Source organism: Gekko japonicus, unplaced genomic scaffold (assembly GCF_001447785.1).
Source record: "Gekko japonicus isolate JY-2015 unplaced genomic scaffold, Gekko_japonicus_V1.1 scaffold5, whole genome shotgun sequence".
NCBI lineage: Eukaryota > Metazoa > Chordata > Lepidosauria > Squamata > Gekkonidae > Gekko > Gekko japonicus.
In genome coordinates, this window is record NW_015168652.1 from 2,034,610 (window position 1) to 2,048,237 (window position 13,628).

At 40.4% G+C, this 13,628-nt stretch overlaps 1 protein-coding gene across 4 annotated transcripts in view; it reads left to right on the plus strand.

Moving 5' to 3' along the window:
• DNAJC2 (DnaJ heat shock protein family (Hsp40) member C2) overlaps window positions 1-13,628 on the plus strand; it is a 31,504-nt gene that overhangs the window by 7,320 nt on the left and 10,556 nt on the right. For all 4 annotated transcript variants that reach the window (XM_015415085.1, XM_015415084.1, XM_015415086.1 and 1 more), the window contains exons 4-9: window positions 65-163; window positions 1,308-1,449; window positions 2,312-2,392; window positions 6,177-6,242; window positions 11,625-11,716; window positions 11,809-11,930. In XM_015415085.1, coding sequence (XP_015270571.1) covers window positions 65-163; window positions 1,308-1,449; window positions 2,312-2,392; window positions 6,177-6,242; window positions 11,625-11,716; window positions 11,809-11,930 — 602 coding nt within the window. The remainder of the gene's footprint in view (window positions 1-64; window positions 164-1,307; window positions 1,450-2,311; window positions 2,393-6,176; window positions 6,243-11,624; window positions 11,717-11,808; window positions 11,931-13,628) is intronic.

Below are 13,628 nucleotides of genomic sequence, written 5' to 3' on the forward strand. Positions count from 1 at the left end.
GTATGTAGATCAGGATACAGGGAGTGGTGACATCTTTGAACTTACCACTTACTTAAACCCATAGACAAAGCCATGGTGTTGAAACACCATCCGGACAAGCGAAAAGCAGCAGGAGAGCAGATAGGTGAAGGAGACAATGACTACTTTACCTGTATAACAAAAGGTAAGAACTGAAGTGAACAAGGTTCTGAATATACTTGATACTGTTCTATAATATGTTTCTGTAGGAATATGTGTAAAATTAATCCAGTAGATTTGCGTTGCTTGCTTTTGTAACATGTAATAAGTAATTCAAAGGTTAGAAAAATGGAGCTTCTAATTTTTGTTTGCTTCCAGCAAATGGAAAGCTAATTTCAATGGACATCTAATACGTTCCTGAGACAGCGATCTAGTTGCCCTTTCATATCGTATTCCTTATCCCTTTAAATATAAAACACAAGGACTTCTGTGTGCTCACTTGATTCAGGAGTCATAATGTGTCAAGTAACAGACAAACTGAATAGTGGAGAGCTATTATTCTGGAGCCTTAATTGATATGGAGACCTGCTTGCTGATTTGCTGCTGCTGCACTAGCTCAGTTTAGTGCCACTTGTCTGCTTTCCCTTTGATGTCACTGTTGAGCCTGAAGTGTTACATTGATTTCCAGAAATCTGCAGAATTGCAAGAACTGGGAAGCCTTGAGAGCATCAAGAGGAATAGCTCATCCTCTGGCTGACGTAATGGTTATTTTAGAATAGGTCTGAATTGCCTGACTAGAAGCCCCAATGGTAGATGTTAAGCATGCTATAGCAATACTCCATGCTTAGCTTCTGCTATTAACCCAGCAGTCCAGCACTTATTGTCAAGTGCATTCATTGGGATTCCTTGGAGGCCTGCAATGTTTGATTGTATGTACATATAGTTACTATACTGTGACCGAGACAGGTCCTCTTCCAAATTCCTCAAATAACTAGATTTACAAAAGCAATCTTTTTGAAAGGGCTGTCTTCCTATTCTTGATCAGATCTTGTTAGCATTAAAACAAATTAGGCCTCCAAATTTCTCAAAGAATGGTCAAAGTATTCCTTGCCTTTCAGTTAAAACAAAATTTGATTGCCGTTTTAATTCCAAAAATTAATTGTTTACTATAAATCTGTGCAGCGCTTTAGTTGTTATGTATTTGCACAGGCTGCTTCTGTCACTATAACTAAAAAGCCAGTAGCAACATGAAGATTTGCAAAAGTAAATCATTAAATAATTATACGATCATTACAGAATATTGTTTCCTCTCATCAAGTAATTTGTGGCCATGTCATCTCATTTTTCAGCCTACGAAATTTTGTCAGATCCTGTGAAAAGGCGAGCTTTTAACAGTGTAGATCCTACTTTTGATAACACAGTTCCTTCTAAAAGTGAAGCAAAAGAAAATTTCTTCGAAGTTTTTTCACCAGTTTTTGAAAGAAATGCCAGGTGAGTTATATTACAGGCTCTTTGGGGGCTTTTTCTCTCATGGTAGCTGATTGACAATGAGCCACTTATCCCAGCCAGTATGGGCCGCTTGACTGTCTGTTTAACAGCTGTGAAGAACAGCAGAGTGAGATCTTGCTGCTTGAGAGCTGCGTCCACAACCTGATGAGGCTGATATATTTGAGCTGTATACCTTGATAGCTAAAGAAATGTACATGGTTATTGCAATGTCCTAGCAGAGCATGCTGGCAGAACCATTAGAAGCTTAGTTCAGTAGATAAACAGAGAGGTCTCTCTTGGTTCAAAAATCATTATATTTTCTTAATGCAGAATGAACTCTGCTCTGTCTTCACAAGATCTAGCCTTCAGGGTAGTGTGTATTCTCTAATTAGGCAGGCTGGGGACAAGCTATAGGCCAAAAATGTCTGGTCTTAGCCCAGAAATATGCCATTTTAGAGTCTTCTACACCAGTGCCCTGTTCCATCTGCCATTTTTGACTGTTTATTATTTTTCTAAAGTTTTGTGGTATGGGATTTATTCCTTGCACCCTCCCTTCATCCTTGATCAGCTCACACCAGTAGTATGGACGCAAGTCATGATGGAATAGTTGCATTGCTGTTCTTCCTTATTCTAAGTGTTTATTTATTGGGCATCAAATGACAAGATAAGTGTGGTGCTGGAAATCCCACTGCAATCAGTGAAGCTGTTGGGCTCTGTGTGAAAATCCATACTCCAGGTTGAAATATTTCTTGTTTCATACCTTGAATGCATAGTCCAAGTACCTATTTCTTTCTGAGAAATGCTTATCTTAAATAACCTGTACCATCTTTACTAATATTGTCTGTTTATCCCCTAATTGCCACAGGTGGTCAAACATAAAAAACGTGCCAAAGCTTGGAGATGTAAACTCATCATTTGAGGAGGTAGATGCATTTTATTCATTTTGGTAAGTGTGTCAACTCTCTTTTTCCACAAAATAATGTATGGGGAAATCATATGGGAAATCTCTGAAAATTACACAGTTCTAGTACATTTGAAGTGTGATCTGAGGTCAGTTTTATCGATATTTTTATAGTTTTTATGTTCCTGACTTGTTTTTAGTAGCTTGTTTCGCTTTTATATTGATCATTCATAATGATTTTATGGTGTTGTTTTTACTTGTAAGCTGCCTTGAGTGGGACTCTCAAAAGGCAGCAAAAGTCTCCGTAATAATAATAAATGTTGCTTTCTCTAAGATTTTTGGCCTCATTGGGAGAAGGGCAGGGGGAAGGGCTACATCTCCATTCTGTTGTTGTTGTTCAGTCGCACAGTCGAGTCCGACTCTTTGCGACCCCATGTACCAGATCACGCCAGGCCTTTCTGTCTTCCGCCGTCCATTCTAGATATCTATAAAACTCTTGTTTCCCTTGAAATCCCTAAAACAGGCTGTTATAAATAAGTGGGTTTCAGAATGTTGAAGGCCACTGTAGGGGGATGGTAGTATAATATCTTCAGGTGGATGACTTGCAACTTTTCCTAGCAAATGTCTATGATCAAACTCTTAAAGTGCAACCCTGTGTAGGATTACTGCAGTCTAAGCCCATTAATTTCAGTGGACTTAGACTAAAGTGATTCTATATAGAATTGCATATTAGTTGCTTCTGCCCCATGGCTTCATCTCTTACCATCCTAAGATTTACATGTAAATTCAAAAATCAGGGAGACTAGTCTGTTGGCATCTTCCACCAGCAGGTGGAGACTCATTTCCACTGGTGTCCCCTCAGTGATCCCTCCTTCCAGCCCAATGCTTGAATTGTTGCTTTTATGTTTTTGTATGTCTTTTAGCTCTGGCTTCCATTGTTTTAATAATGTGTTTCTGTTGGTTTTAATGGTTTTAAAGAAGTGATTATGTATTTTTTAATTTGTTAGCTGCCTTGGTGGCCCTTATGAGAGCAGAAAGATGGGGTATCAATTTGTAACACGAATAAATTAAAATAAACATCTGAGGGTATTTAGGATATGCGTGGAGAGTAACATTGGAAGACGTTGTGCTCTCTGTGTGCTTCCACTTCATTTTTTGACTGCTAAGTCTGGTATGGTTCTTTCCATGTGTTTTGTGCACTCATCTTACCAGAGCAGTGAGTCTGGCTCCACACTGCTATTCCCAAAAGCAGATATGTCATTAACAGAACAACCCTGTGCTGTGCCTACGCCACAGCAGCAGGTTGCTGCATAACTATGGCAGCGCTAGTCCATTCTCTGTGGGTATGAGTTACGCAGCAGCCAGCAGACAAAGTTGGTGGGTTTGCAGTATTTTCTGATCGTAACTGGGATAGTGTCTATATAGCAACCATGCCACTGCCGTCATTGGAGGTGTTGTGTGGAAGCGATGGCAGTATGGTGGACAGGGCCACCAGAACCAGTCAGGGGCCATGTGGCAATGGGGTGGAGTCCAGCATCCCTCTCATGCAGGGACAGAGAGGGGCAGGCCACAAAAGTTCCACTCATTGTCAGGAGCACACCCCTTCACCCCCTTAAAGGGACCAACTCGTATTAGCAGATCCAGGCACCTGATAGTGGGGAAGGGGTTCGAGCTGCCCGCCCCACAGGCATCCGCAGCTACCTCAGTGTCCACACAGAGCACGGGGTCTCTGAAGGGCAGGAGAAGGGGAGCTGTCATTTCCACTCTGTGCAGTTGCTCACCAGAGGGTGTGCTTCCCAGCCACGTTGCCAAGTGCACTCCCACACCACCCCTGCCAGTGGTGGAGTAGGAGAGGGGGACACTGGGGTGGGCTCACATGTGGGGTCATGCAGCACCACCCTCAGATCCCCCAGTTCCCTTCTCAATGGGGCAGAGGTGGTTTGGGACTGGAATGGCCGTCATTTCACTCTGGGCTCTGTCATTCTAGTCCTAGAGCAATCAGTGCCTAGAGACTGTCATTCCAAATCCATTCTGCATTCACCATTACTTCCTCATGTAGTAATGTAGTAGCAATGTATTGCAGTGGAAACCATGGAAGTCATTTGGCATTCCTAATGTCCAATGGGCATACCCCCAAAAGCCCCACCCCCTCCAAAAACATCAAGTCCACCCACGGTGCTCCCCCCCCCAGCCATTTACTCCGGGGACTCCTGTGATCCCCTGCCCCCTCAGTGTTTCCTTCACAGATGTCTCCCCCTGGGTGACAGAAGCCCCCCCTTCCTAGAGCAGAGACACAGTTATGAATTCCATTCACTCTGTTAATTTCCCACTTTTCTCCCCCAAGTGGCTTACATCATTCCCCTCTCCTGTTTTATGCTCACAACAACCCCATGAGGGTTGGTTAGGCTGAGAGTGTGCATCTGGCCCAAGGCCACACACCTGTGTTCCATAGTACAAGTGGGGAACAGAATCTGGGTCTCCTAGATCTAATCTCACGCTCTAACCACCGCGCCAAGCTGGCTCATTCACCGAGACCACCTTCTGGCCTCTCCACCCCTTCACACAGCTCCAAGGTGAGGGAGGGAACCTGACGTTAAGTCAGCTTTGGAGGTGCCACTGGGCCCCTGCTATGTTTGGCAGATGACTATGACCAGTGGGACCTGCACAACCATTCACAGCCACCCAAGGCACCTGAGGGCCCTCCCTCCTGGACATGTTCTTGGGAAACCTTCAGAGGGAGTGACAGGTGGGCTGGGGAGGGAGTGGGGCAGGGAGGCGTGTGGAGCTTCTGTCATGTAGTCAAAACCAAACAGACAGAGACACTGTTGTGGCACAACACAGACATTTTTGAACTGCAAACCATGGCAAGGTGTGAAGACTCCATTCGCTTCCTCCCTGGGGCCACGGGGAAGAGGACTGAGGATCCCTGACATGGCATACATCTAAGTGAGATGGCATCACAGGTGGAACTTGGAAGGGCTGGCTGGATGCTACACTCCAGTTCACAAGGAGGGCTGGAACAGCACACTGAGCGGGGGGGGGGGGGGAAGGGATCCTCGCCTAGGGTGCAAAATAAGCTGGAGCCGGCCCTGATGGGAATCCATCATCTGCAGGAAAGTAAAGCAGAGATACGTAAAGTCGTGGAAAGTGAGAATGAGTGCCATGCCAGACTCAGCCAGAACCCCAACCTTTTGAATGGGATTTAACTGCAGGGACTTGTAAGAACATAAGAGAAGCCAATGTTGGATTAGGCCAACACAGTCCAACACTGTTACACAGTGGCCAAAAATACCAAGTGCCATCAGGAGGTCCACCAGTGGGGCCAGGACACTAGAAACCCTCCCACTATTGCCCCTCCCCCAAGCACCACGAATACAATGCATCATTTGCCCCAGACTGAGAGTTCCTGTCTATACTTTATGGCTAATAGCCATTGATGGACCTCTGCTCCATATGTTTATCCAATTCCCTCTTGAAGCCATCCATGCTTGTAGCTGCCACCACCTCCTGTGGCTTATGCTGGCGTATCTCGGATAGATGCTGATGCAAAGGTCAGTTGGCTCCCTGAGTGCTTACACACACACCGCTTAGGATTGCAATGTAAATAACCGCCAGAATGAAAGTAGTATTTGCTAGTATCACGTGGGTTTCCTTAAACTTGGTAAAATGCATCTAGGAAAACACAGCAGACAACCATAACTATCATTCTTTATTGAATCCTCATAATAAGAATTTGGACAATTAAAAAGAAGCATACTTAAAAGAGTCAGCATTTTTGATACACCTGTACTGATTTTCTCTTTTCTGACATTACTATGTATTGTTTCAGGTACAATTTTGATTCTTGGAGAGAATTCTCTTACTTAGATGAGGAAGAAAAAGAAAAAGCAGAATGGTATGCAAATAAAATGGTTGTTTTAAATATATGATTAATATTTTTTTTAAAAAAATCAGTGTATCATACCAAATTCCAGTGATTTACAAATTTTAAGGATTGTGAGGGTGTCTGTCTGTCTGTCTAGTACTGCTCATAAGGATATCACCTAAGCAGAAATTAGAACCAAAAAACTATTTAAAGTCCTTACTCAGTATTATTTCTCTTATATTTGATTATTGCACCTATGAATTTTGCCTCTGAGAGGGTGACACGAATATTTGTATCCAATAGTAGCCATGACATCTGGGCTCACACAGTTCCATATCTTTAAGTAAAGGGGTGACTAAAGTAAAGCCGTTAATTCTTTGAATATAGGACACTCCATAATCATATGTTCGATGATTTCAGTTGTATCATATGAGCATCGGCATGTCCTGTTAGATTATGATACTCTATAATATCTGCCCTCCAAAACTGCCAGGGAAGAACAGTCTGGCCAAAGTAAAAGCTCTTCTTAGTTTTGGGACTGTCAATTGATAAAATTATTTTGGCAGTTGCATTGGGAGTACATATTGTGAGGGTAAATCAAGTGTGTTTATTCACCGAGTCACCAGTGTGACTAAGAATGCATAATTGAAACATTAACTTCAATAGAGTAGCCCTTTTAAAGCTTAGAGGGCAATTCTGAGCAGGTTAATTCAACTCTTCTGGGAGTAAGCCCCATTGAAAAGGACTGAACTGTCAGGGACCCTTCCATATTCTATAAATGTGTTTAGAGAGTTATATGCTTATTGCTTTTTAGTTCTTTAAAAGCATATTGATGTGTGGAATGGTGATTCTGCTCCATCAGTAATTCTGGGTATTGAAGTAAAGATTGTTGGTTATTCTGGATTAACCAAGAGAAAAGAGGATCTTGTATTTATCCCATTTATCCTTTTCCAAAATAATCATGGCAGATCATGCTGTTCTTGAGTAGTTCAAAACACAAGTTTATTATTCTGGTATCTTGTAGCAGTGAAAGAGAGGAACACAGACTGCTTTCCTCTTGCTGGGAGAAAGGAACAAATTTTTAGGGAAAATATACCTAAACTAAGAGGGGGACAGGGTGTAGCAGGGAGGACAGCAAGGATTGACTTTTTTTAAAAAAAGTATTTATTTTTGAACTTTATATACAACAGTACAACATTTATAACACATATTTACATCTTGCAATAATTGTCTTTTCTTAACCTTTAATTACCCTTTAGAAATATAACAGAACTTTATAATAATTATTGTTTGGAATAACTTCTTCTGCGAGACTTGATTGGATAAAACGAAAGCAGATGATTGGCAATGAAGAAGTGAATTTACTCTTGATAGTGGGTAATAGCAAGATGCATTTCAGGGGCAGTGAGTAGTGGTTTGCATTTAAGGCTGTAATTGGGTTTAGATAGGGAAGCATCTGTATTAGGGATGTGCAGGAAATTGGGTATATTAGGCTTGAAAAATATAGGTATTTGGTTAACGGACTTTGCCTCTGTGCCAGGCCTTTATGTCAATCAATCTAAAATGATTTTATACCCAATCAGTTTATCACCGTCATCTGAACACTTTATTCGCTCTCATTATCAATATCAATGGGTGAAGTATTCATGGTCTGATTTGGGAATTAAGATCCCCAAAGACTTGACGCATCTTTTTAAAATTAATTATACAGACACCATTGAGAAATCTAAATTACAATTGGAACATTGGCACAATCAAAATTTGACATGGTTGGAGAGAATCCATTCTATTAAAACCTTTGTTTTTCCTAAGCTTTTATACCTTTTCCGTACACTTCCTCTACCTATATCGTCTGTTCAATTTAACCATTGGCAATCCAGTTGAAATAATTTTTTTTGGAGCTATCATAAATCTAGAATCAAATTTACTACCTTACGTAGGCTAATCAGGATAGGAGATATGGCCCTTCCTGATATCAAATTGTATTATGACGCCACACTACTTTCAAATCTTATTAGGATTTTAAAATCTAAGCCGCAACCAGAGTGGGTTAAGATAGAAGAAAGTTTCCTTGATGAGACGCAATACCGAATAGTTATATGGAATAAGACAACTGAAAAATCAATATTCTATTATTAAACATCCATTTCTCCAATCACTTTTTAGAACATGAAGACTTAAACGTTCCTTTTTGGCACCTGATATATCCATAGTTTCTACATTTTTGGGTCAGTCTTGGTTTCAGCCTGCACGAGACCCTAATTCATTTCAAATATGGAAAGACGCTCACTTAGATACATTATATCGTTTAATTCATAATAGGAAATTATTGGAGAAATCTAAACTGGATACTCTAGTAAAGGCCACCTTACCTTGGTTCGAATATTTACAGTTATGACATTTTTTCAACACCGTGGATTAAAGAAGCCTGTATAAGATCTCTTACAGAATTTGAAAAATTGATAATATCTTCACATGGTATGAACAGTGGGATGATATCGAAAATATATAAAATTTTAATCGATCCAAAACCTTATACGTTGCCTTCATATACAATATCTTGGTCTATAGATTTCAATTTGTCTGAAACCTTTTGGGACTCAGTATGGTCATCCTATGCTGCAACAACAAAATCCGTCAATGTTCAGCAACAAAATTTTAAAATTCTAAGTCGTTGGTATTTAACTCCTCTGAAATTACATAAAATTAATAAATCGATTTCACCCCTCTGCTGGAAAAATTGTGGTGGTCTTGGATCCTATTTTCATTGCTGGTGAGAATGCCCACTAGTACAAACGTTTTGGAAAAATTTTAAATCAGAAATTAAGATGTTAACAGGATATGAAATTCCATTACTTCCAGAAATTATACTTTTAAATTACTGGAAGGAAATCCCAATACCACAATATAATAAAGAACTATTTACCCTTTTGTTTTCGGCCGCAAAAATGACTATAGCCACCAACTGGAAACGAACAGAACCACTTTGTGTGCGGGCTTGGTATTCTAGTCTATGGAATCACCTATTAATGGACAAAATTTCAGATAGACTTGATAGTAAAGATTTTGCTTGCAAATCCGACTCATTTTATGGACGGTGGCATTCCATTTTGGAAAAACTGGAACAAGTCCTGGAAAACGTTAGTCATTCACAGCACACACAGTATTATACTTTTATACGTCATAGTTGGGTATTGTAATATTGTAATTTTCATGTTCCTTATATAAGGGATTTTTCTTGAATTATCAGTATGCTTCCTTATGTAGTTAGGTTTTGGTATATTTTATAAGATTATTACATGTAATAGTGGATTCTATTATTATTGTTGTTTGAAATATTGTTATTGAAAAAATAATAAAATATTTTTTGGACAAAATATAGGTATTTGGTATGTTGGTATTCGGGAAATATTCGGGAAACCTGAATATATTTGGGTCCATCATACTCCAGGGACAATGGCTGCAAGCCATTTCAGCAATCCTTTTTGCTCCCCCTACTTTGGGGGAATGAAACCAGCCGATGAAATGGCTGCCAGCCATTTAAACGTAACACCTGACAAGCCAGACTCCCAGGCTGTCAGGTTTAAATGGCTAGCAGCCATTTCAGGGCCAGTTTCGCTCCCCCCTCCAAGGGGAGGAGTGAAAAGGATCGCTGAAATGGCTTGCAGCCATTTTAGCCCGATAGTCTGAAATGCCTGCAAGCCACTAAACTGGTCAGTTTCACTTCCCTCCACTTCCAAGCGAAACTGACCATTTTAATGGCTGGAAGGCATTTCTGCCTAACAGCGGAACTGCACGCGAGCCCCACTGTTAGGCTGGAAAGCCTTTCAGCCATTTAACCCCTCTCTTTTGCTGCCCCCTGTTTGGAAGGGGGGGAGCAAACTGGCCGTGAAATGACTGTCGGCCATTTAAACCTGGGGTCACAGTTTCTGTTGCGGAAAATACAGACAAACACTATGATATGCTAGCTAACAAATTTAGTAAAACATTTTACAATCAATATATAACCAATATAAACACTGATAACTTTAAGGACAATAGGAATACTCCTGAGAAAGACTTTGACAAAATGTGTTTACATCCGGGTGCTTATAGTAACATTATGAGAATGTAATTTCATGAGGATGGATATATTTGTAATATTATGGGCGGAATTTCACATTGCGTTTTTTAACCCATTTTGAAGCCGTTTTTGATCTGTCGTGGAGTAAACCGGTATAGGGCTGCCATTTCACACATGGCTTTCCCCTTCCGGTAAAGAGCTGGATCTGAAGCGGTTTGCCAATTCACACTGCACTGCTTTTTCCCTGCCGTTTTTCACCCGTGCGGGCGATCTCCGTTTTTTTTTTTTTTTTAATGTTCGCTTTAAAGTGAACGTTAAAAAACAAACAAACCTGAAGATCGCCCACATGGGTGAAAAACGGCAGGGGAAAGCGCATCGGAACTGGGAGAGGAAACTGAAGACTACTTGGAAGCGGTTGACAGGTAAAACGCTTCAGCCCCATTTCCTAAACGGGCCAGAAGCGTTTGTGTGTGGAATTACAAATATATTCCGGTTGGGAACCGTTCCTCTTCCAGATTATATCGTCTGTCTGAAATTCCTCAGTATGTCTATAGTGTGACATAAGATTTATATATTGATTGTAAAATGTTTTACTAAATGTGTTAGCCAGCATATCAGAGTGTTTGTTTGTATTTTCGGCAATTGAAACCTGTCAGCCTGATGTGCCCACCAATCAGCTGTTAGGTTTAAATGCCTGGGATCCATCTCCACAGCCTCTATTCGGTTTTGCTAAGTGAACCCGGCAGATCAAACAAAATTAAACTTGATTATCTTCTGTCCGATGTGAACCATGAAACAACCCGAATAGTGGCTAAGTTTGAGCACAGGTATACAAAGATTAGAAAATGCATACAGTAGCTTGAGTGAAATTTTTATAAAGTTGCAAAATTTGATCGTTTTATTTTATGTAAACCTTTGTGTATGCTGGTCATTGACTGTAAAATAAAATTGTTGTTGTTGTTGAACCCGAATAAAAGCCAAATAATTTCACCTTTTATTCAGGGTTATCTATTTGGTAGCTAAATAATTTCTCAAATTTCCATTCAGCTTAGAAAATACCAAAAAAATACCAATAGTGTATTCATTAGGGTTTTTCCCCCTAGTTCGGGTAAACTGAATGCACACCCCTAATCTGTATAACTGTTGAGCTACTAGTCTTATTAAAACTGAAACAAATTCATCCTCCTGGGATAGCTGAAATTACATCGAGCCCTGTTTGATGCATTTAGGGATTGTACCCAGTGTCTATATATGTCGTGTTACCTCCTTTGACTGTAAAAAGGCTCCCAGAATTGATCTGGTAATGGGATGTGTGTTGCTACCGACCACTTTTCTGTCTCCCTTTGCAGTCGAGATGAGAGGAGGTGGATTGAAAAGCAGAACAGAGCAACTCGAGCGCAAAGAAAAAAGGAAGAGATGAACAGAATAAGGACACTCGTTGGTAAGTATGAGCTCTGCATTTTCAAGGGAACTAGCTCATTAAATTCCAGACATTGTGTCACCTTCATATATGCATCTCCTTTCTTTTTTTAGACACTGCATATAGCTGTGATCCTAGAATAAAGAAGTTCAAGGAAGAAGAAAAAGCAAAGAAGGAAGCAGAAAAGAAAGCAAAGGTAGATGCAAAACGAAAAGAACAGGAGGAAAAAGAGAAGGTAAGTTTAAAACTTTAGATACTGATAGAGTCATCGACTCCATCATATAAAATCCTTTGGTCTTCAGCTGGTTGGATAAAAATGGCATATTGAGTAATTACCCTGTTTCTGTGAAAATGTTCAGCGGCGGCTGTTAACTGTTCACATTTTTTCAGTTGTGGTTACTCTTCTTACTTAGCTCAAGTAATGTTTTGTGACTTACTGGGAGACTTTGTATCCCCATTCTATCAGCTTCTTTCTCTGCAATGTTTAGAGTAATGAGGGTCAGTGATTAAGCAAAACGTTTCAAAACAGATCCAGGTGGTCAGCCATGTTGGTTTGAAGCAGTAGAACAAATTTAGAGTCCAGTGGCACCTTTAAGACCAACAAAGGTTTATTCAAGGTATGAGCTTTCATGTGCAAGGCACACTTTTTCAAATACATTAGAATGGCTGTCAAGGTTCAAACTTCTAGCCAGAGAATGAACAGCAAACTAACATGCAACACGATGATGATGAAGATATGCAAATTGACACTAAATAACAAGTTAAGGTTATAAGGTCAACAGTTGTAAAGCAATAAATATGTTAAACTAGCAGATAATGTCTAAAGGTGTCTTTTCTAATTGTGGGAAGTGTCTGGGAATCTTCATTCTCTCCTGTCAGGCATGGAGTGCACTTAACCCTACATCCCCCTCCCAAAAATGCTGTTATGTCAGCAGACATCCTAATATCCTTTGCATACATTCAGTATTCTAATATACTATTCTGAAAAAGAAATACATTAAAATACAGAGGATTTGACTGCCATTCTAATTTTCAAAGCAATCCCTGCCAATTAGATGTGCTTGCCGAGGTGCTTTTTCTCTGTCCTATCCATCAGTCCTTTGGGACTGTTACGGTGAAGCCAAAAAAACCATTGTGGGTTCAAATGGATGTTGGTATATTTTGGGAACAAACCCTAGAAATTTAAGAAAAGCAAGCTGCTCAAATTATGGAAGTTCATTTTAAACATGTTTCATTGGGCTAACAATGTGAGGTATGCCCATAGGCTGAAATCTTCTCAAGTGGAATGATGCTTCTCAAGTGGAATGATGCTTCTCAAATGGGATGCAGATGCTTATTAGAATGCTATGAACATTCTACTAAAACAGTTTAACCCATCAGCCCTGGGCACTCCTCTAGCACCAGTCTTGTTAACTAGTTTAGTTACTTGAGCCTTGAAAGCATAGACATATGTATCTCGGTAAACTTACGACTAAGGGAGTGTAGAAATTTGATATCTGGTATTGTATTATTGGTGTTTCCATTCCAGTAGCCTCAAGCAGTGCTCTCCAACATGGCGACTTCTGATAAGTTTCCTGGTGCCCATTCTTCTGCCCCAAAGCAAAAAGCTAGTCCTGGCTTTCCATCTCCTCATTGGAGCAGAAAATGCTTCGGAAGAGGAATCAACTGTGTCTGCAGGGGGATTCCATTTGGGAAGAGCTGCTTCCACCATAGGAGGATGCTTAGCTTAGAACTGCCCAACACTTGTGACTGGCTCCAGCCTCCATGACAGCAAATTTTTTGTGGGGCCTGCTAGTGTTCTTAACATGGTAAAAGTGCCCACTGGCTCCTAACATACAGCGTCACAAAGTGACTTTGGGCTAAACAGTTAATGTATGAGGTAATACAAAAGTTAAATCAAAGATGTATAAGAAACCCCGGATTGTTTGTATTT